Genomic DNA, 21,435 nt, shown 5'->3' with positions numbered 1-21,435 from the left:
TTAAAGAAATAAACTGCCATCTTAAAATTGATAACAAACTCATAAAATGGGAAGGATAACTTTTTATCTGAGTTTTGTTCAAATTGATGCTTCATTTTTACCCATTAATCTACGTTTTTGTTTGATTCCCTGATCGTATACATCTGTTGCTCTTCTGGCTGTGAAGTAAACAGCATCAGAAAACCAGTGTGAGTTGTTATTCTGAGACCTCTACCCATGGCTCCGACCTGTTCCATCCAGATCTCCGCAGCGCTTTTATTTCCACCCTCGCTGCACTTCGGGTTACCGGGGCCGCTGGCAAGCTTTCAGTCAGACAGAGGGAGAACTTGAGTCAATGTGTGTCATCTAATGTGGCTGCTAGGGATGCAGTGTAAGGGTGAAGGTGTGTGGAAGGGGGGAGGAAGTTCTGCTTTTAAAACAGACTGCTGTGTCACACGGCTGCATAGCAGGGATGACTCCCTGTTTAGACCTTCACCCTCCTCTTCCTCCTCTCTCTCCATGGATATTGTTAGCGGCTGCTGAGTCAAAGCTGCCTAAACCGGCTGAACTCCTCAGATGATGAAGACGAGCTGCTGGAAACTTATTAGCTATCAGCCGATCACTGATACTCCTATGAAATTGAGAAATTACCAGAGTAAACAGGTAAACACAGTGACCTCTGCCCTAATGGTTATGTAACTGCTGGCTGACATTTGGCAGCGAATTTCCTGGACTATTTTGTCATTTGGATCACACATTGACAGAACGTGGCTGGAGGGCCAATAGCATCTCTATTTCAATCTTAGTATCTTTAAATAAAACATCATCAAATAAGTCACTTAAACTAGGAGGGTCCAAAGGCCATTTGTGGAACTTGGAATAACTGACTAAGGGTCAGTGAAATGGACTTGAAGGGAAAATTTATACTTTCCAAATTTGTGTGCTTCTATTTGGGTTTCTACTGCTTCTAAAAACAGACCAAACTCCTAAACAAAAACCAAACACACACACACACACACACACACACACACACACACACACACACACACACACACACACACACACACACACACACAGAAGAGGTTTCTGGCAATAAGTTAGTATTTTTTGAAAAATCAGCCATTTCTAAAACTCCCGGAATGTAACATCACATTCCAGACCATCACCTAGCAACCTCAGCAAAGCCCAGCCCGTTACCTAGCAACCCCAGAGAAGCCCAGCCCCTCACCTAGCAGCCCAAATAAATTTCGACAAAACGTAAATGTGCAGATGTCTATGCTTTAATTTTTCTTAATGAAAACATTAAAAACAAACAAACAGCTCCTCGTTGTACCGTTGAGAAAATGATTACATCAGCTCAAAAAACTCTAACCACATCAGAAACCTTAATGGTAAACATGCTGGACTCCAAACTCAAAGCCACCCAAAGGATATTAAAGTGAACATTACACGCATTTATAAATACCTGAATTCAATGTTCGGGTTGCAGCTCGATGAAATCATGGTCTCGTTATTGGCGCAATGGGGTGTTTGCAGAACAACCTCTTCCATCCACAGATGACAGGCTGCAGATGGTGCCTTCACATAATTGGCACTTGTACCAACTTAAAATGACACTGAGTCATGACCACAAGGCTGAAGGCTGAATTTCATTTTGAGGTGAGGACCTCGAATGACAAAGCAGCTCCAAACTCAATGTTGACTTCTTTGAGGCTTTAGGAACAAAGACACAACCACTTTAGATTTTTATTTTGCAAACAGGATCTTGAGATACTTCTAAATGAAAGTTTGGGTTCTAGTTCATATCTGCTGACATAGCAAAAGCACATCGTGGCCTCAGTCTGGGGCAAACAAATCATAACAGCCACGATTGTAGAGATGACCCTGAAAATGTTTTTCTGCCAATGTCACTTAGATTTAGTGTGGCCGTCTGCACTTATTTCCAACCTCTCACCAGAGATAATAAAAGAAGATGGAGACGATCATAAAGTGGGTCTTTCAAAAGACGTTACCAGAGCAAATCTGTTAATAGCTGAAGCTATCATCAAACTTTTAGCATAAATAGTTTTTCTCCCCAAATTAAATAAATAATCTTAAAGTAGAGCATCTACCTGCTGCTAATTTGTTTATTTATAACACAGAGATTATGTGGCATCTCTGCTGCTAATTACAGCATCGTACAAGTTTCACTTCATTTAATTGGATGTTATGGGAGTTTATGTTTGATATACCTTTTTAAACCATTAAAATTTTAATGCACAAATCCAGTCTGAACGTTTGCAACATGAACTATTTTGGAATAAAATAAGATTTGTGTAACTTTTGTTTTTTCTTGTTTGTTTTCTTTATTTTAAAACGCACGTCTTCTGGGTAGAGGCTTTCATTAAACTTCTTTTATTAAAGCATTTGGAAAACATTTCTGTGCATTTCTTTAATACTCCAGAAAGAATATGTCAAACTCGCCAAATAAAAACTTAACACCACAAATAAAGCGTGTCCTGTTTGAAACTGAGGACTAATTTTATGAGATAGACTCAGTTTATAGGTGATATAAGTGGAGCTCCAGGATACACACACACACACGCACACACACACACACACACACACACACACACACACACACACACACACACAATGAAAGTTTCTTTTCCAAGGTCTACCAGTCAGCACCAACATTACCAGATGGATATTCATGACAGAATATCCTGAGGTTATTGAAAGCTGCTGATTGATGAAGGTCAGAGTGCAGCAGACTGTAGTGGGAGAAAGTTTCTCTTATTTGGTAGCAGGACCGTCCAGAAAAGAGTAAACCAACACAAGTACGGCCTCAAGTTGAACCCTGCTGTTAATCAGCAGGTAAAGAGTGGTAGCTTCAAATTTGAGCCTGGAGCGCCCCCTAGCGGAGTGGAGTTGTTTGTTTAATAAACAACAACTAATAAGTTTATAATTTGTAATGTTGTTACAAAATTTTCAATAAGACATGAGTATATTATTTTTGGTTTTCATGCAAAGAATACAAAGGAAAGTGGAAGACAATGACAAATGTAAATTTTCAGCATTTTTCACCCTTTTTTACAGTTTTAATTAAGGAAATCAAACTATTATTACCCACTATTTACAACACTACCAACAAAAAAGCTGTAAACAAATATGAATAATGTAGGTCATTGAATGTTTTAACTTACCATAATATCTATAATGCCTGCTTTCTGTCTTTTTTTTTGTACTAGGTATTTTTCCATAGAAGTGTGTTCTGTTCCTTTTTTTTTTTTGTCTATTTGTAAATAAATGTTTTCTCAGTAAAAAAAAATGTTGTCTGCTCTGCTTTCTTCTGACAACAAAATTAGATCCAGGAAACTATTGACAAACTGGGATAAAAGCAGCCTGCCCATCTATTGTTGCCATAATAAGCGTAAGGTGTGTAATGGATTACTTCTCCTACATCCATGCCAGCGAGGCCGTATTATTGTCTACGGTGAAGAGGTGATATTTTTCTCCCAAAAGAAACCATCTTCTCTTTGGTTCCTAAAGAATAAGAGAAAGAGCTTAACACGCAAATATAAAATATAAAAATAAGCCGTACATAAGCGGCAGAAGGAGAAAAACCAAGTGACCGCAACCATAGGATCTCATTTAAAAATAATATAGAAATGTGTTTTAATAAACGACAAAATCCTAATAAAACAACTGGTTTAATATACTTACATTTGAAACAGAAATCTTCTCCCGTTCCAACTTTCGCATCGTCCGTCATTAGTTGACGCTGTAAAAGATTAAGAATTCGTTTGGCAAATGCTTTTGACAGATTGACAGATTTGCTTCCTTATAAACACAGTTTGGCTCTTTAATGTCATTTCGAAACAGTTCCTGTATCGGTCACGTGACTCGCTGAAACCAATACGCGCACCGACACGGGTTTTGGTCTATGTGCTTGACACATGCGCCGACGCGTCGGTGTTGCCGGACCCATCACTAATAGAATCTCAAATAACCTATTTGGGCAATTTAAATATAAAATGTTGATTTGGGGTTGAGTTTCACTTTAAGAACTACCGTCTGTGTAAATGGATCGTTTGTTCCGCCACTCCGCCGTGTGGGTTCTCGGTTTCACTTTCTTTTCTTGGTAAAACTTCGCTGTGGAGAAATTAAAAGTTTCGTCTGTCCACGCATCTGCTGCGCTCTGTCACGTCTACACCCAGAGGTCACTATGGAGAACAAAAGTGAAGACAAACCCAGGTATGCACAGTTTCTGTTGCAAGAAGTAAATGATCGATGTGATTTACTTGCTTTAAAAGTTCTGCAGGTTTCTGCGGTCACTTTTGCGACCTACTTGGCTTGATCGGTTTCTGTAAAAACTGGGTGTGGAAATGACAGCGGAAAAGATCCTTATGAACGATCTAGAATACATTCGAAAAGTTAATTTATTTTCGTGATTCGATTAAAAAAGTGAAATTGAGATGTGTTGACTTATGAGTTTATGGCTTACAGAAACTTATAACAACAACAAAAAAATCCAGTTTCTCAAACTGTTCAATGTAAAACAGTAGTTTTACATAATATCTCAATTTTTAATTGAGATATTATGTTGCCATTGACATAAACAATCTTGGGAAGGCTGTTGGCTTGACAGTTCCTCTTTAGCAGCAGTAGTTTGACTCGCTGTTGCTAAAGAAGCTGGTTGTTCACAGAGTTCTGTATCCACTGATGGAAAATTGAGAGAAAGGAAAAAGTGGAGCTTTGAGTTTTCCTAAGCAGTCTATTTTAAGTGATGTATTTTAAGTACATCACTCTTTTTAATGAATAGAGTAAGTTTAAATTGTGTTAAAGTGATTATAACTAATTCTAGTTTATTTAAATATATTTCTAAATTACAAATACAAACTTGATTGTAGAAATTAATCTGTCAGCAGATATCAGCTCCACCAATCAAGATTTTATACACTTTTGTTTAGATCAAAGTAGCTAATATTGTAGCAATAGTTAACCTAAACAGAAGCAAATATGTAACTACAAGGAAGTTCTTAAACATAAAGAATACAAAACTTTGGAGGGAAGGAAAAACGGCACGATGAGGAGAGGCTCTGCAAAGGGAAACCTGGGAATAAACACATTGAGGGTAAATTAGCAATGTGACACAGCTGTGTTCGTTAGGTGAAAGGAAAAGCTTTCATAAACAAACCAGATATCAGACACAGTTATAAACGGAGACAAGAAGATATCAAATAAAGTCACTTTGTCACTTTGTCTGTCACTTTGTTCCCATAATTTATAAAACAGACAATTGTCACACTTTTCTAAGTTCACGTGGATACAAATTTCTGCATGGCTATAGGTTTTTCCATGAGCTACAAGATGTCCAAAATTACAAAAATCTAGAAGAATAAAGCTGTCAAATGCACAGCATCATGTTTTTTACCAGTTAGGAAAAGCTAGTCATTTTTCATGTTGTTTTTTTCTGGTCTCTGTTTATAAAATATCAAAAATGTTGAGCTCAGAGGACTTACTTTTGCTCTGAAATTTGAAAGGTATTGTTTAGCGTAATGTTTTCTGTCTTGCAGCTTCAATAAACCACAGCCACACCTTTATGGCAGCTCCTTTTTAAATACCTTTGCAAATCATCGTACTTCCAATTCATACTTCATACTCCGATTTACTTAAAGGAGAGGTGGAGGAAATGAGATTTGTTCTCAAGAACACTGTTTTTGACAAAAGTTTGGGTTGAACTACTCAAGAAGTCTAGATTTTAGAAAAAGAAAAAAAAATTGTTTTGTTTTTCAATGTATAGTCTGACACATATTTTCTTTTATTAGTGTGGGTTTCTCGTTTGGACGTCCCATCAGCTCCTCCTCCTTTGTTCCTCTAAGCAATCCTTCGCCTCCTGCTCTTACTTTGACCTCATCCAGCTTCACTATTTCCAGTCAGTCACAAAATGACAGCACAAAAGAGAAAAAGAAGGAAAAACCTTTAGGAATCCCAGGTAAGCTACTAGCAGACATATTAATAATTTAAAAATAATCTCTAACACAAAATTTGCACATTTATGTTAAAATCAGTCATTGCTTTACTTTCTTTGGATGTACAGTAAACATAACTCCTAGAAACCAAATAGATGTTTTTTGGAAATAAACCTAAGTTATTTGCTAAAGCTTTTGAGTAAATGTGCAGCTTTTGCAAATCAAAGTTTGAGAAAACGGTAAAGATTAAAAAAAAACATGATATTTCTCAAGTTTGACAAATCTAAAATAAATTAAAGAAGCATTGTCATATCTTGACATGGTATTTTTTTAGGGCAGCTATCATTGAGCTGGTAGTTAATAATCTTTATTTGTTTAAGTTTTTACAGGATTTCAGTCAAAACTGGAATCTCAGTGGAGAGATGTTCAGTGGACCGAAGAGTGAGTACATTAACCTCCACCTTCCACCAGATGAACGTTGTTTCCATCTTCGTCTGATCCTTCAATCTTTACCTTACAGGCAGAAGAAAAGCCTGATGAAGGCTGTTAGCTCCTACAGACCCAGCTGTAAGGACGTGCCTCAGGCCCGGGTTCTCCTCCTCGGTCCGGTTCGTTCTGGAAAGTCCAGTTTCATCAGTTCAGTCCAGTCTGTGTTTAATGGGAGAGTGACAAACCGTGCCATGGTGGGCTCCTCCTTCAACACCAGCTTCACTAAAAAGGTAACGCTTTACCAGCAGCTGACACATCTTCAAAGGATGTTTTCATGCCTGATGGACGGTTTGTTAACTTTGGTTGATATGCACAGTCCTGATAAAATAGAAAATTAATCTTTTTTAAAAATTTAAACCATGGATCTTTCTGTCTACTTCAGCTAAGTTGTGTTGTTCCATGACATGTTATACCTCCAAATTTGAAAGTTTCTGCCTTAATCAGTCTCTTCCATCTTCCCAATGTTCTGGCTCATTGTAGAAAGTGACACATTCATGTTGGAAAGGTTTTTTTAAAGGGGAGGTATTCTGCTAAATTAACATTTTGCTCATTTTTGTACTTCCATTTGGGTCTCAACTGTTGCTAAAAACAATCCAAGCTCTTTGAAAAAAACATACAACTGCTTTTTGGGAATAAGTTGATATTTTCTTGGTGTTTGGAAAATTAGCCGGTTGAAAAACCTTCTGAATGTAACGTCACAAATCAGCAGGCACTGCCCCGTTACCTAGCAACCCAAGCAGAGCTCCAGGATGTTTGGCCAGCTAGTTTTACCGCTGTATGGGCTGTACAATGGCTGCTGGAAAAGACGAGTGTTTTTGTTGTTGACTTACCATCCAGAAACCACCTACTGGATTCTTGTTGGCTGTGCGGAAGGCTCCACTTCTGCTTTTTAAAGATGTACAGTTGTATAATTATGCATAGGCCTGTCACGATAACAAATGTTGCTGGACGATTGTCTAAAAGAATTATTGCGATAAACGATAATATGGTTTCAAGACCTTTTGACACTGATTTAATGGAAATGACTAATAATGACTAATCAGACAGTGGCATGTGAGGTATCACTAACATCTTGTCTTGCATTGACTTCCTCCATTCAGTGTGCTAAACACATCTAATAAATAAGAAACATTTCTAAAAGCTTATTTTAGGGAAAAGGCTACTTCTAATGCTAAGGCTAATGCTAAGACTAATGCTAAGGCTAATGATAGCACTAATTAGCAGCTGCTAATTAGCACTTAGCTAAGGCTAATTCTAAGGTTAATGCTAATGCACTGCCTTGCTTCCTATGCATTGCTATTGTAAGTAGCACTTCAAAAGAGCAGAGGAAGTCTTATGTTTTTTGAACAATAGCAATATTTGTTGTTAATCAGTTGCTAAGAGATGAACACGTTTTCCGGTAGCAAAGTGCCACAAAGTAAACATCTGACTTTTACGTTTGCAAAATTTACCAACTATATTTCTTGTGTCTAAACAGATGAACAGTATTTAAAAGGGTTTTAGGTTAATGCAGAAAACATTTAAATATATCCTCTTTATTTTTTTTACCACAGCTGTGCCAAATGTCAATGTACTAGCAGAAAAGAGGCACTGCTGCAGCATTCACTCACTTCTCATCCATCCCATCCATTCTCACTTATCCATGACTAGGATGTGAGAAGGAAGCTTTGACCCAGTTACACTCTCCAGCTCATTTTGGGGGATCCCAATTTTCCCACCTGAACCGACTCCTTTTGATACGTAGAAGCAACGACTCCGCTTTGAGCTCCGCTCTGACGATGCAGCTTCCCTCCGCTAGCACAGGAAGCTCTGTTTGAACATTTTGTACCCAGGAGAAATGTTCTTAAAATAATCTGAACTATTCTTTTTTTAAAGGTCTAAAGCTAAACAGAGCTGTAAATCAAAACATTAGTTTAAAAGCTGTAAAATATCGGCCTAGCCCTTAACTTCATTTTACCTCAGGTTGCAGCCATTTCAACAGTGAGTTGGGGGGGGGGTGGCCAGCAGCAGCTTGTTTGGATTTAAAGTGACAGGAGGAGCTGTAAGAGCTCATTCTGAAAGAGCTCAAATAGACAGAACTAAAATATCATTATCTAAGAATGGTTAAAAGTGATAAACATGTTTTGCATAGCTGTCCTAACTTGTTCAAGGAAGCATAATGTGGTTACTTTTAACAAAGCAACCGGTTTTCTTTCTCCAGTCCACCACGCCCTGCTGTTCAACACTCCACTCTGCAGATTGAAGGCCTACCTTTTATTTCTCACCTCCTTTAATAAACAGTAGAAATACAGATTTAAAAAATTTTTGTATTTGTCCCTCGTCTCTCTTGCTGACGAGTTTTGCTCATGAGCTTTACATCATTAACTTTGACCGATTTTGTCAGCTACAGTCCTTCAACATCCGTGATCAGAAGGGGGAGGACAACACTGGGCTGGTGCTGTGTGACATCATGGGCCTCGGCGACGGAGAGACGACCGGGTTGACGCTACACGACATCCTGTCCGTGATTAAAGGCCATGTTCCTGAAGGGCACAAGGTAGGACGGTTATATCTGATTATTTAAATCTTCTGAACGCATATTCCTCACAGTTATGTGGAAAAACTCACTCTTCGGTTAATTGTTCAAAGCTTGATCTTTGAGCTTGTCTGCCTCAGTTCAGTCCAGATCAACCAGTTGGCACAGAAACGGCGGGGTACGTGAAGACGCCCAGCCTCAGGGACAGAATCCACTGTGTGGCCTTCATGGTGGACGCCTCGAAGATCTCATCCTACCACAAAGGCTTCGGCTCCACCTTCAAACAGCTGCGAGAGTACATCAGCGAGCTGGGTGAGCCAACGCAGACACACACACATACACACACACAAACAATGTAAATTAATCACCGTTTTGCATGTAGCTTTAACAGGTAAATGCTTTTCAAGTCTCATTTTCTGCAAGTTGAATCAAAGCACAAGAAATATATTTAATAGAAAGTCAAAGTATTTCTAATCGAAGTGTTGGAGACTAAGACTAAGAATATAATCATTACTAGCATATCTTTAGAGCATTTTATGCTTTTTAAGCATTTTGGCTGTGTTGAGGAAATATAACTCAAATTACATTTTTTCCCCCCATCTCAGTTCTTCAAATAATCCTAAACTAACTCACACTGGCTAGCTTGTTCACTTAAAACAAACTTATACATTCATTTCTGTTGAGCATGTTTTTTTTGTCCACCAGATGGCACTACTACAAAATGTCATAATTACATTTTCTGCAGAGGTTCCTCCCGACTGAAGTGTTTTTTTCCTCTACTGTAATGAAAAAGATGTGGATGATGTCTATTTATTTTAGGAAACATTGTAGCAGTGTAAATATACTGGTCTTTAAAGGTACTTTTAAAAGATTGACACATTTAAGGACTTCCTGTTCTGTTGACCGTTACAATCCGGAAAAAGACAACTGCATAATTTTACCAGTTCCCCCAAAGTTAGGATTTCAAATGACCTTCAGGGTTATTTAATTTTTTTTTTGTTTTGTTTTAGGGGTTCACCAGGTGGCTCTGCTGACCCATGTTGACCAAATTTGTCCAGAAACGGCCAAAGATGTGAGCAAAGTTTACAAGAGCCTGAGCGTTCGAGAGACGGTGGGTGGTAATGTGTAACCTAAAGTCAGGTTTTATACTTTACTCATTGGCCCAAATGAGGCCCACATTTTTTTATTTTTATGAGTATAAACAATAGGGCTGGACAAGAAATCCACAGCAACATATGTCATGATAAATTTGGATCAATATAAATTAATACTTTCATTGAACTCTGATCCAGAACTGCACAGCGTTCTGGGAGACTTAGACAAAAGCAGGAAAGATTAGCTGCTCAAACTGTCAAGGTCAGCTAAGCAAAATTATTGGCATCAAATAACTCACTCTTTGGTTACCTAGCAACAACTTGTTGAGTAACTTGTGGTTACTTAGCAACGAGCTGTTGAGTAACTGGCGCAGCAGCAGTTTAAGGTTTTGCCACTGTGCCTCATAACTGTTTAAAAATAATTAACAATGGCTTTGAGTGAAAACTGTGGATAAAACAGGAAAGGTTGTGTAGCACCGGTATCACACCGCTAGTCGCGCCACTGGACCAGTTCTAGGCTCTAAGGAGTGGGAAAGCAAGAATAACACCACCAGAGACCGCTGCTTCAAATGGAAAAAACCGGATATTTACTGAATGCAAAACACACACATAAAATACAATACATGAAATCCCCCCCCACCCCCCAAAAAACAAAAAGTATATCACTCCTTCTTTTTACTTTTTTAGTTCTCCTAGTCTATTTTAATAAAACTAATCTAGTTTAGTTAGACCAGTCTCTATTCTCCTAGGTTATTTTAGCCAGACTAATTTAAGTTAGTTAGACCAGTCTCTTTTCCTAGGTTACACCTATTTTAGGATTCCTATTTTTCTTCCTGAGTTAACTCGTTTTCTTGTCTTTTACAGGTAAGGAAATACCTTCAAACACAATTAAATCAAAGTGGACCACAAATATTCAAATCACATTCAGAAACATAACATATGAAAATCAAAGTATGGCACTTTAAATTCAGGTTCAAATCCAAATGCAAGTTCAGGTACTCAGTTCAGCGAAAAGCTTCAGTTTGATTCAGTCCAGAGGAAAAAAAATAATAATTCAATCAGTTCTTAATCCTGTTCAGTTCGGTTTCAACTAGTTCCTGATATTCCTACCGCTCCGGCAGCGAATTACCACACGCAGGAGAGTCCCTCCTTGATACGGTGGAGAAGATGAATTGAAGGTCTAGGTCTGGCTCGCCATCTTGAATCCCGTCTGTGAATGTCCACGTCGCACATGGAAGACCAATCCTCGCTCCGACCGAGCTTCCAACCGAACGAAAAAACCTGACTTGTGTAACAGGCCACAAACACGACAAAACTCTTTTTAAATCCTCAAATTATACAAATAAATTCTTCATAAACCCAATATATTAACCGGATAACAGTTTATGACAGAGCATTTCTTTGCAACAGCTACGTTTTTAGCGTTAGCTCTCCGCCAAAAGGAAAAGTACAACACAGTGAAAATGTAAGAAAATAAACACAAAACTCACCAAAACCAAAGTAAGTTAGTTCTCATAAAATCCCCGTCAGTTTCCGACCAGGTAATTTATATTTTCTCAACTATAATAACTTTTTCCGTTAATTAATCACTGCTCTCTCCCTCAGGTTTTTGCTCTGCAACGTCACCCAGGCGTCGCGTCAGTGACGCCGGTTCCTTAAAGGAGCAGCAACGTTATTTTCTGTCCAGACTTTTAATCAACTATTTATGTCAGATTTTAACGTGGGTTACATCTGCATTGCCAGATTTTTTATTGCCTAGTAAGACTTATCTCATATATTTGAAACAAAACTAATTGATAATTATCGACTGATATGAAATGCTTGTATTGTGATTTTTTCAAACTTATAGTATAAGTAAACAATAAAGAATATTAAAATATTGTAAAGTTATAGTAAATTTCTTTGGAGTTATTGGGATGTATTAAACTTACAATGGATCAGTTCATTCCTGCTGATGTACAGGACTTTGGATTGCAGTTTGCATTAGTAAAATAATTTTTCGTTCAAAGTTAGGGCACCAAAAGTGGCTCCAGGGGCCCACATTTTTCTGTTTTATTTACTTTTTATCTAATAAATAACAGAAGTTGCGCTAAGTTTATTAAGTTTAATTTCAGACAACTTTTGTGTTTGCTTTAGTTTGGACTGAAATGTAAGAGTTGTGTGTTTGCAGATGAATAAAGCCGGAGCTCTTCTGGGCATGTCCACCTCCTACATCGTTCCAGTGAAGAACTATGCGTCAGAACTGGACCTGGATCTGAACACCGACGTGCTTCTGCTCAGCGCCGCTGACCACATCCTGCAGTACGTCGACATGTTTTTCCAGGACTACGCACCTCGGCACATGGGGTCAAAGATAATGTGATGCTTGTGCTCTTCAAACATTACATTTTCATTTAAAGCAAGTCTGATATGATGAGCACTTAAGGGGAACAAACTCTGTAACAAACTTTCAAGCAAATTATCTTTTTTTTCTCCAAGCTTTAACAGCTAACTGAGTGAACTTATTGTTTTGTGTTGTCCGTTACGCAACTTTTGAAATTGCACAACTGTTTGAATAAGTTTTGTTAATGATGATGTGTGGCATATGCCTAACCCAGTTGTGGTCTAAATTTCAGCTTTTAACTGAAGAAAAAGGAAATAAAGAGTATTGATTACAGTTTCAATGAGTTTGCTCCTATGTTTAATTTTTTTTTTCTTCCTGAAATTAAAATATGGATCAAAAGACAGAATCTATGGAGAGTGAAGAGTTTTAAATGGACACATTTAAATAATTATTTTATAAGCTATTTATTGTTATTTAATGGCACTCTTCCGTCTCCTTAAGAGGCAGGAGATTTGGAGCAGTAGATTAGAATTAAGTTTTGAAAATGTGCATTTTTCTAAGAACAGTCCAGTATACCCCTAACAGTTTTAGACATAAAACACAAAAATTATATAAAAACAATAATAAGCTTTTTTTTAAAACTGTTTCTCGAAATTATTCTAAAACTATATTAGGAATAGACATGGATAAAATATATAGTGCAGTTAAAATGGGTTTTATTAAAGGCTCAGATTTGGGCTGAAAGCTGTCAAATCTGGTAACTTCGCCGAACGGCGCCATGTTTGTTTTTTATGTTATGAGCATGAGGCGCAAGCGCCATGCTGGATAGACATATGACGCAGTTTCGACGTGAGCGTTTGAAAAGACTCGGTCCGTACGGAGACACCAAACCAGCGTTCTGACATTCATCCACTCTGGAACCCGGATTTAAAAATGGCTTTTTCTAATCTCCCAAGACGCCGAAACCGCATGGACGCCCAGCCTAAAAACTGAAAACTTTAGCGGATTCACCTGAAATCGTCTCCGTGTTGATTGGGCCTACTAGTCTGGCGCCTTAACACACGAGAAGGACCTCGCTGCAGCAAACAGAAAGGGGCGGGACGGACCACTGTCAGTCTCATACCTTATTTGGAAATGGGACCATTGCAATCCGGAAGTGAAGGGGGCGCTATTTCCTATACTTCCGTTTTTATTTTCTTTTGAAATCTGATATATTTTCACCTTTAGGAAGGAGTTTCATTCTCAGAATGTATTTGAACTTATTTCTTTTATTTACTTCATGGCAGCTCACAGTTTTAGCAAATTCTGTAGCTTTCGGTGTACTTCTAAATCTGCTCCTTAGTCGCATCTTTTCGGGCTTGCTACTGCCTCTAGTGGCGTGGGGGTGGTAGCACAACCAATATAATTACATTACTAAATCAGAATACCACAAAGTATTTATTATTTAGTATTAATTTATTATTTAGTATTAATTTCGGCACCGTAAAAGATAATTCCATCCATCCATTTTCTTGACACCCTTGACCCTCAGTGGGATCGAGAGGGCTGCTGGTGCCTATCTCCAGCTAACGTTCCGGGCGAGAGGCGGGGTACACTCTGGACAGGTCGCCAGTCTGTCACAGGGCAACACAGAGACAAACAACCATGCACACACACACTCACACCTAGGGGCAATTTAGACAGACCAATTAACCTGACAGTCATGTTTTTGGACTGTGGGAGGAAACCGGAGTACCCGGAGAAAACCCACGCATGCACAGGGAGAACATGCAAACTCTATGCAGAAAGACCGGAGCCGGGAATCAAACCCAGAACCTTCTTGCTGCAAGGCAACAGCTCTACCAACTGCGCCACTGTGCAGCACCGTAAAAGATAAATTGACTCACAAAAGAACATGCCTTTTCATTTTCTTAAGGAAGTAGCGCTAATTAAATGAGATAAACAAGAACTGAAAGTGATTACAGTTTCACTTGATGGCCAACCTGTTGAAACTGTGGCAAATTTTAAATACCTTGAGTCATTCTTGGACAGTCAGCTCAACTTTGCTGAAAACACTGACTCTATCTTTAAGAACTGTTCTCAGAGACTCTTCCTTTTAAGAAGCTTGGGGTTACCCAACTTGAGGTTATGTACAATCTCTAGTTAGGTAGAGGTTGTTGAGTTAAAATGTTAAAACTTAACATTTTAACTTGATTTTTAACTCATCTCAAGTTAAAGCAACATTTTAACCAAGTTTTAACTTTTCACCTGCTCAGTTGGTTTGGTCACACGAGCTGCAGACTAACAGAATCTTTTAAGAATACTTTGAATGGCAGGTATAACCACAGGTAAATAGTGGTAAAACCAAAAATGACTCTGTCTCAACTGTTTGTTAAAGAACATGGAAGATGGCAGGAATGTTTTAGCAGGGGGCATCCATCCTAATTTTTCATCAATTTGAACCTCTGAGCTCATGAAGGTGTTACTGTGTTCCTCTGGCAGCTAAAAACATCTATTAGATGTCATTTATTGACAGTGCAATAATTATTCTTAACCAAACTAAATAATATTTACCTATAGCGTAAAGTATTTTACGCTATAGGGGGAGAGCGTCGCTCCTTCACCCTGACGATCCTTCCCTCGGGAGGTTGGGTGGTGGGGGGCGCCGATCTATGTTTTCGCATCCACCTGAATAATGTGTAGTTGCGCCACTGCCATCAGCAAAACTCCCCCAGGAGGAATATCACTCTTCCCATTAAGCTTTCTCCATCTCACTTTGGGTTTGTCACCGGCGACACATTCACCATCTAATTTCACATCCCACTTCCTCACTCCCTGCTCCAGTCACACTGATTTCACATTTTCTCTCCATTTATCATAATATTAAACAGTTAAGATGGAGTTTCGTCTCATCCTGGGCGCCAGGCCTGAGGAAACCCAGCAGTAGAAGCAGAAAGTGTTCTCAGCCCGCTTCAAGGTCTTTCACACCTCAGATTCCCAGTGATTTCACCAACTACATTATTTATGTTTACCTGCTGGATTATTTTCCAAGGTTACACATAACTTTTTCAGAGCTAAACCTTTAGGCTCAGTAGGTAGAGAAGTGTTGGTGGTTTTTGCTATGCAGAGGTGGATCTACATCCGCCGCCCTCAGATTTTATGTTCTTGAAATTATACTTAGAAAAATGAATTGCTTGTTTGATCAGAAGCTTCTTATTGCCTTGAAATTAAATATTAATTCATCAAATATATGACTGTAGTTGGGAGTTTGAAGTTCAAAATATTTACTAAAAAGTCCATCGAAGTTGGGATTTTGACTGGGAAAAATTGTGACATGCATAAAATCCTTACATGTCATAAAAATACAACTTTTTATTTGCACTTGTGATCGTTTGCATTTCTTTAAATGCTTCACGCACACGGCTCTATGCAAAAATGTGGAAAAATGCATTGTAATTGGCACATATCGTTAATAACTGAGCACGTCAAGCAGTAAGTCCCACCTCTTTGCAGACATGGAACTGGAACATGGTGAAATCGTATTCACATTGCAACTTCAAAATTAATCTGAACATGACATAAATAGCTGCTGGAATCTGTTCTTTCACTGCAGTACTGCTAATTTCTTGCATTGCACATAATATTTCTCCTGAGTGCAACTACAGCCATCCCAAGTACCACCAGTGGTACATGCACCACAGCTTGAGAACCACGAATGTAAACAGTTAGCAATCCCTAGTGTAAGTTCATTTGTAGTCTTATAACTTATTAAGAAATGAATAATAGGCATACAGTTTCTGAACTCTTTAGAAGAAAGGAGAAGTACAGAAACAGTAAGAAAAGCAAACTCATGCCTCGTTTTGTGTCAAGTCATCGTACATCAAGACCACAATCTGTCCGTCCGGGATGCCATTCCTGTTGACAATCTGGTAGGCAGTGGTGTGAAGTAACGAAGTACAAGTACTTCGCTACTTCACACCGGTTGTTTCAGTTGTGCTGGGCTGTGGGGCAACTCAAAGGCTAAAGCACTTCATACCTGGTGGTGATGGTAAAACACCAATAAGTTACAGTATTTACTGGTCCTCTGAAAAAAAAAAAAAAAGGAAAAACCGAAGACGGGCCGACAATATTCGTAGTTTGGAGCAGAGGTTGCGCTACAGTTTTTTTGTTGTCCGTCAAAGAAAAAAAATCATATATATATATATATATATATATATATATATCGACTAGATAGATGTGCGCGCACACATTATAAATTTTGCCCCCCCCCAGAGGTAGTCCTGGCCTCCCCTTGGCCCCCCCAACTTTAAAAGTCTAGCTCCGCCACTGTTTCCAAGCCCAAATGAGGAACTTCATGTTCAAGAACGAGCCCAAAAAACCGCAACCCGCGACTCATTACGTTTGCTAGCGACGTTAAAAAAAACAAGCCCAAAGTAACTTATAATAACTTATAATAATCGGACTTGACAGAAACTCAAAATAGTTCTTGATTTTCCAGCAACAAAATGCGCATCTCCCTCCTCCCTCCATTGTTCATGTTTCTCATCAACTGATCAGCTGATAAATGTAGCGTAGAAACGGCGGTCGCTCCCCAAGACGCGCAGAGAAAATATAATGACATTACTAAAGAAAATAGTAACGCGCATGATTTGGATAAGTAACTTTTATCTGATTGCTGGATTTGGAATAGTAACGCCGTAGATTACTCATTACTGAAAAAGAAGTGGTCAGATAAGACAAAGTGACGAGGTAGCACAGATCGTCAGAACACTTGCATGCCGATTACGTCATTGCTCTGCATGTATTTCTGTGCTGATGCGTCATAGTTTGTGATGTCACAAGCGCTTTGTTATGTAACACATATATAACTCCTGTTGGTAAAATTCTACCTCATTACAAGTCAGTTCGAGGAGAAGAGGATCTCGTTTAATCTAGGAAAATGGCGCTGATGAATTCAATAAGAGCAGATCTCCATGTCTTAGTGGATGACCTTGCAATTCCCGCGATTGAGGAATATTACCAACAAATCCCAGAGGAAGATTGGGACGATTTGACTTTGGAATATGAGGACATCAGAGAGAACACCGAACATCTTTTGAATTATCTGACAGATGTCTTTTCAGATGTGGTTTTAGACCTGGTTGAGAACCAGGGATTTACATATCAGGACTTGAAAGCCACATTTGATAATATTGTTTCTCAGGCCTTCGCCCAGGCCATGGGTATTGAGAAGAATATAAAAGATGAGTGTACAGAGGTATTAAACATGCTTTTTATAAAGCATATCATATCGATGGTGACATCTCCCTCAGATGACCAGGACCCCAACGAGTGGCTCAAGGTGGGGTTAGAATTTAGATCTCTGGTGAATCCTGTCATCTGGTTCGTCCAGGAACTGAGAGCAATGAGGAAATCACTCGAGGAAGAGCGAAAAGACGCGGTACACCTTTTTGTACAGTTGTTGATATCTCAAGGAATCAAGAAGTCAAAGAAACGTTGGAGTCTTAGCTACCTGAGAGAGACACATGATCGCATTGTCGACCAAATCTGGGCTGAATTTGAGGGACGGCAATACAAAATCCAGCAGAAATGGATTCCTGCCCTAAGTAAAAAGGTTTTTAGGGATATCACTAAACGCTGCGGGTCTGCTGGATGGGTGCTGTCCTTCATAAAGAAAGAGGAGGTCGACGATGCGATCGTGTGGTGTCTAGAAAGTCACCTAAAAAAGCACCAGAAAAAGAGAGCCAGCTTTGTTTCAAGGTTTTTTTCTGGTGCTGTTAATGCCGTGAGATGCCATTTCTCTCAGTTAGGGCCAATAGTGTCTTGTCTCTCTGTGCCTCCGTCAAAAATGGACCGATGATGCTTTTCTGTGCTTATGTTGATTCCGGACCCAAGAAGCCTCCCCATGCCACATCCGATTCCAGCGACAAGGATCTCTTAGCCCTCCGCTTGTCCCAGGGCTTCCAGCTTGTGCCGTTCCAGTGAGCCAGAGTCTCCAGCTGTCGAGCCTTCAGCTGTCGAGCCTTCAGATGTCGAGCCTTCAGATGTCGAGCCTTCAGTTGTCGAGGTTTCAGTTGTCAAGCCATCAGTTGAAGATCCTTCAGATGTCGAGCCTTCAGTTGTCGAGCCTTCAGATGTCCATCCTTCAGTTGTCGAGCCTTCAGTTGTCGAGCCTTCAGATGTCGAACCTTAAGTTGTCGAGCTTTCAGCTGTCCATCCTTCAGCTGTCCATCCTTCAGTTGTCCATCCTTCAGTTGTTGAGCCTTCAGTTGTCGAGCCTTCAGTTGTCGAGCCTTCAGACGTCGAGCCTTCAGACGTCGAGCCTTCAGACGTCGAGCCTTCAGACGTCGAGCCTTCAGACGTCGAGCCTTCAGATGTCTGTCCTTCAGTTGTCGAGCCTTCAGACGTCGAGCCTTCAGACGTCGAGCCTTCAGACATCCAACCTTCAGATGTCTGTCCTTCAGTTGTCGAGCCTTCAGACGTCGAACCTTCAGTTGTCGAGCCTTCAGATGTCGAACCTTCAGATGTCTATCCTTCAGTTGTCGAGCCTTCAGTTGTCAAACCTTCAGATATAAATCCTTAAATTTTTGAGCCTTCAGTTGTCGAGCCTTCAGATGTCAAGCCTTCAGGTGTCGAGCCTTCAGTTGTCGAGCCTTCAGATGTCGACCCTTCAGTTGTCGACCCTTCAGTTGTCGAGCCTTCAGACGTCGAGCCTTCAGACGTCAAGCCTTCAGATGTCAAACTTTCAGTTGTCAAGCCTTCAGACGTCGAGCCTTCAGACGTCGAGCCTTCATATGTCGAACTTTCAGTTGTCGTGCCTTCAGCTGTCGAACCTTCAGCTGTCGAGCCTTCAGTTGTCGAGCCTTCAGATGTCTATCCTTCAGTTGTCGAGCCTTCAGATGTCCATCCTTCAGTTTTCAAACCTTCAGATGTCAACCCTTCAGACGTCGAGCCTTCAGACATCGAACCTTCAGATGTCTATCCTTCAGTTGTCAAACCTTCAGATGTCAATCCTTCAGGTGTCGAGCCTTCAGTTGTCGAGCCTTCAGTTGTCGAGCCTTCAGATGTCGAACCTTCAGTTGTCGAGCCTTCAGATGTCGAGCCTTCAGATGTCTATCCTTCAGTTGTCGAGCCTTCAGATGTCGAGCCTTCAGATGTCGAGCCTTCAGTTGTCGAGCCTTCAGTTGTCGAGCCTTCAGTTGTCGAGCCTTCAGATGTCGACCCTTCAGTTGTCGACCCTTCAGATTTCGAGCCTTCAGTTGTCGAACCTTCAGATGTCGAACATTCAGTTGTCGTGCCTTCAGCTGTCGAACCTTCAGCTGTCGAACCTACAGCTGTCGAACCTACAGCTGTCGAGCCTTCAGTTGTCGAGCCTTCAGATGTCTGTCCTTCAGTTGTCGAGCCTTCAGATGTCGACCCTTCAGTTGTCGAGCCTTCAGATGTCTATCCTTCAGTTGTCAAACCTTCAGATGTCAATCCTTCAGTTGTCGAGCCTTCAGATGTCGAGCCTTCAGTTGTCGAGCCTTCAGATGTCTATCCTTCAGTTGTCAAATCTTCAGATGTCAATCCTTCAGTTGTCGAGCCTTCAGTTGTCGAGCCTTCAGATGTCGACCCTTCAGTTGTCGAGCCTTCAGATGTCGAGCCTTCAGTTGTCGAGCCTTCAGATGTCGAACCTTAAGTTGTCGAGCCTTCAGCTGTCCATCCTTCAGCTGTCCATCCTTCAGTTGTCCATCCTTCAGTTGTCCATCCTTCAGTTGTTGAGCCTTCAGTTGTCGAGCCTTCAGACGTTGAGCCTTCAGACGTCTATCCTTCACTTGTCGACCCTTCAGTTGTCGAGCCTTCAGATGTCGAGCCTTCAGTTGTCGAGCCTTCAGACGTCGAACCTTAAGTTGTCGAGCCTTCAGCTGTCCATCCTTCAGCTGTCCATCCTTCAGTTGTCCATCCTTCAGCTGTCCATCCTTCAGTTGTCCATCCTTCAGACGTTGAGCCTTCAGTTGTCGAGCCTTCAGATGTCCATCCTTCAGTTGTCAAGCCTTCAGATGTCCATCCTTCAGTTGTCGAGCCTTCAGTTGTCGAGCCTTCAGTTGCTTATGAATTTTACATGCAGCAGTTTACATACTGTATGCAAGTAGGTTGCTTCCTTTTTTTCTATTACTGAAATGTCTCTCCCCACAAGCAACAGTCATAGGCAATGTGCAAAATATACATAAAGCAAGCCAGACTTCTCAAAAAATGCCATGTAGTTGCATTTTATTCAAGCTGCGGAATACAACTTTAATAAAAATGTTTTTTCTATATTTGTTAAAGCTGTCACGATGTCGTAGCAGTTTGTTACAGATGATCTGTGAAAACAATCTCCTCCATTTAGGGTTGCCACCTTTCAGAAATTAAAATAAGGGACGCTCCCCATGGCGCGTCACCCTACTCTCATTGGGTGGGACTTCCACTGCAGTGATAGACATTATTTTATGGCGGTGTTTTTTGTTTTTAAAAAGTGATCCGTAGAGCAATCATTCATGCATTAGAATATCCCTATGAGCCTCGGCAGATGATTGAGGGATGAAGAGATGTGTTTTAGGTTCTGACGGGTCTGCAGTTCTTCTCCCAAATATGGGACGATTCCGTATTTTACGGGATGGGTGGCATCCCTACCTCCATCTCCTTCCTGAACTACTATTGCTAGCTATAGAAACGCAATGTTCTGGCCAAAACAACCAATCAGAACCAGCAGGACGCTCTTAGCGCTGTTAATCAACTTCATTCACTCACTGCTAAATATGCTAATGGGGGAGAAACAACTTATCGTTACAGAAAAACCGTTTATCTGCCATCACTGGTAGCTATGCTAACCAGAATGAGCATTCACAACAGGCAGTGCTAGCTGCAGCATAGCACAGAGCAAGGAGAGGGAGGATGAGCAGCCACATGAGATGGTGATTGACAGCACTAAAACTCTCCTGCTACTGATTGGTTGTTTCTAGATTGCATTTCATGCAGATCCAGGAGGATCCAGGGGAGGATTCAGTCCAAATATGGATGTGTGCTTTTTGGTCTGGGAGTGGTAACATTTGATTTTTATTGCTAAAAACAATTTTAGAAAAC

The 21,435-nt window shown here is 40.2% G+C and overlaps 1 protein-coding gene and 1 long non-coding RNA gene across 3 annotated transcripts; one reads left to right on the top strand and one right to left on the bottom strand.

The window, feature by feature from the left end:
• Positions 1 to 3,925: 3,925 nt before the first annotated feature.
• On the top strand, positions 3,926 to 12,694 carry ifi44g (interferon induced protein 44g). Of its 2 annotated transcripts, none has more exons than XM_008406632.3 (8): positions 3,926 to 4,215; positions 5,790 to 5,956; positions 6,314 to 6,374; positions 6,454 to 6,652; positions 8,812 to 8,958; positions 9,078 to 9,249; positions 9,948 to 10,048; positions 12,202 to 12,694. In XM_008406632.3, the coding sequence occupies exons 1-8, from the start codon at positions 4,187 to 4,189 to the stop codon at positions 12,391 to 12,393; spliced, it is 1,068 nt and encodes a 355-aa protein (XP_008404854.1). In that variant the 5' UTR covers positions 3,926 to 4,186; the 3' UTR covers positions 12,394 to 12,694. The 2 variants fall into 2 exon arrangements, with proteins under 2 accessions (XP_008404854.1, XP_008404853.1); XM_008406631.3 differs by having other exon boundaries at positions 3,929 to 4,215; positions 8,806 to 8,958.
• Positions 8,661 to 9,166, bottom strand: LOC145551414 (uncharacterized). Its single transcript, XR_014087237.1, has 2 exons — positions 9,030 to 9,166; positions 8,661 to 8,944 (listed from the first exon to the last, which is right to left on the bottom strand). It is a non-coding gene; the product is annotated as an uncharacterized LOC145551414 (long non-coding RNA).
• Positions 12,695 to 21,435: the final 8,741 nt, after the last annotated feature.

The sequence above is a fragment of the Poecilia reticulata genome, chromosome 4 (assembly GCF_904066995.2).
Source record: "Poecilia reticulata chromosome 4, P_reticulata-male-v2, whole genome shotgun sequence".
Taxonomy (NCBI): Eukaryota; Metazoa; Chordata; class Actinopteri; order Cyprinodontiformes; family Poeciliidae; genus Poecilia; species Poecilia reticulata.
The sequence above is the reverse complement of the archived record's forward strand: the minus strand, read 5'-3'. Positions and strand labels throughout refer to the sequence as shown.

Coding starts and splice junctions, on each gene's coding strand:
- ifi44g (XM_008406631.3), top strand. CDS start 4,187: ATGGAGAACAAAAGTGAAGACAAACCCAG. Junction 5,957..6,313: donor AAAACCTTTAGGAATCCCAG/GTAAGCTACTAG, acceptor TATTTGTTTAAG/TTTTTACAGGATTTCAGTCA. Junction 6,653..8,805: donor ACACCAGCTTCACTAAAAAG/GTAACGCTTTAC, acceptor CGATTTTGTCAG/CTACAGTCCTTCAACATCCG.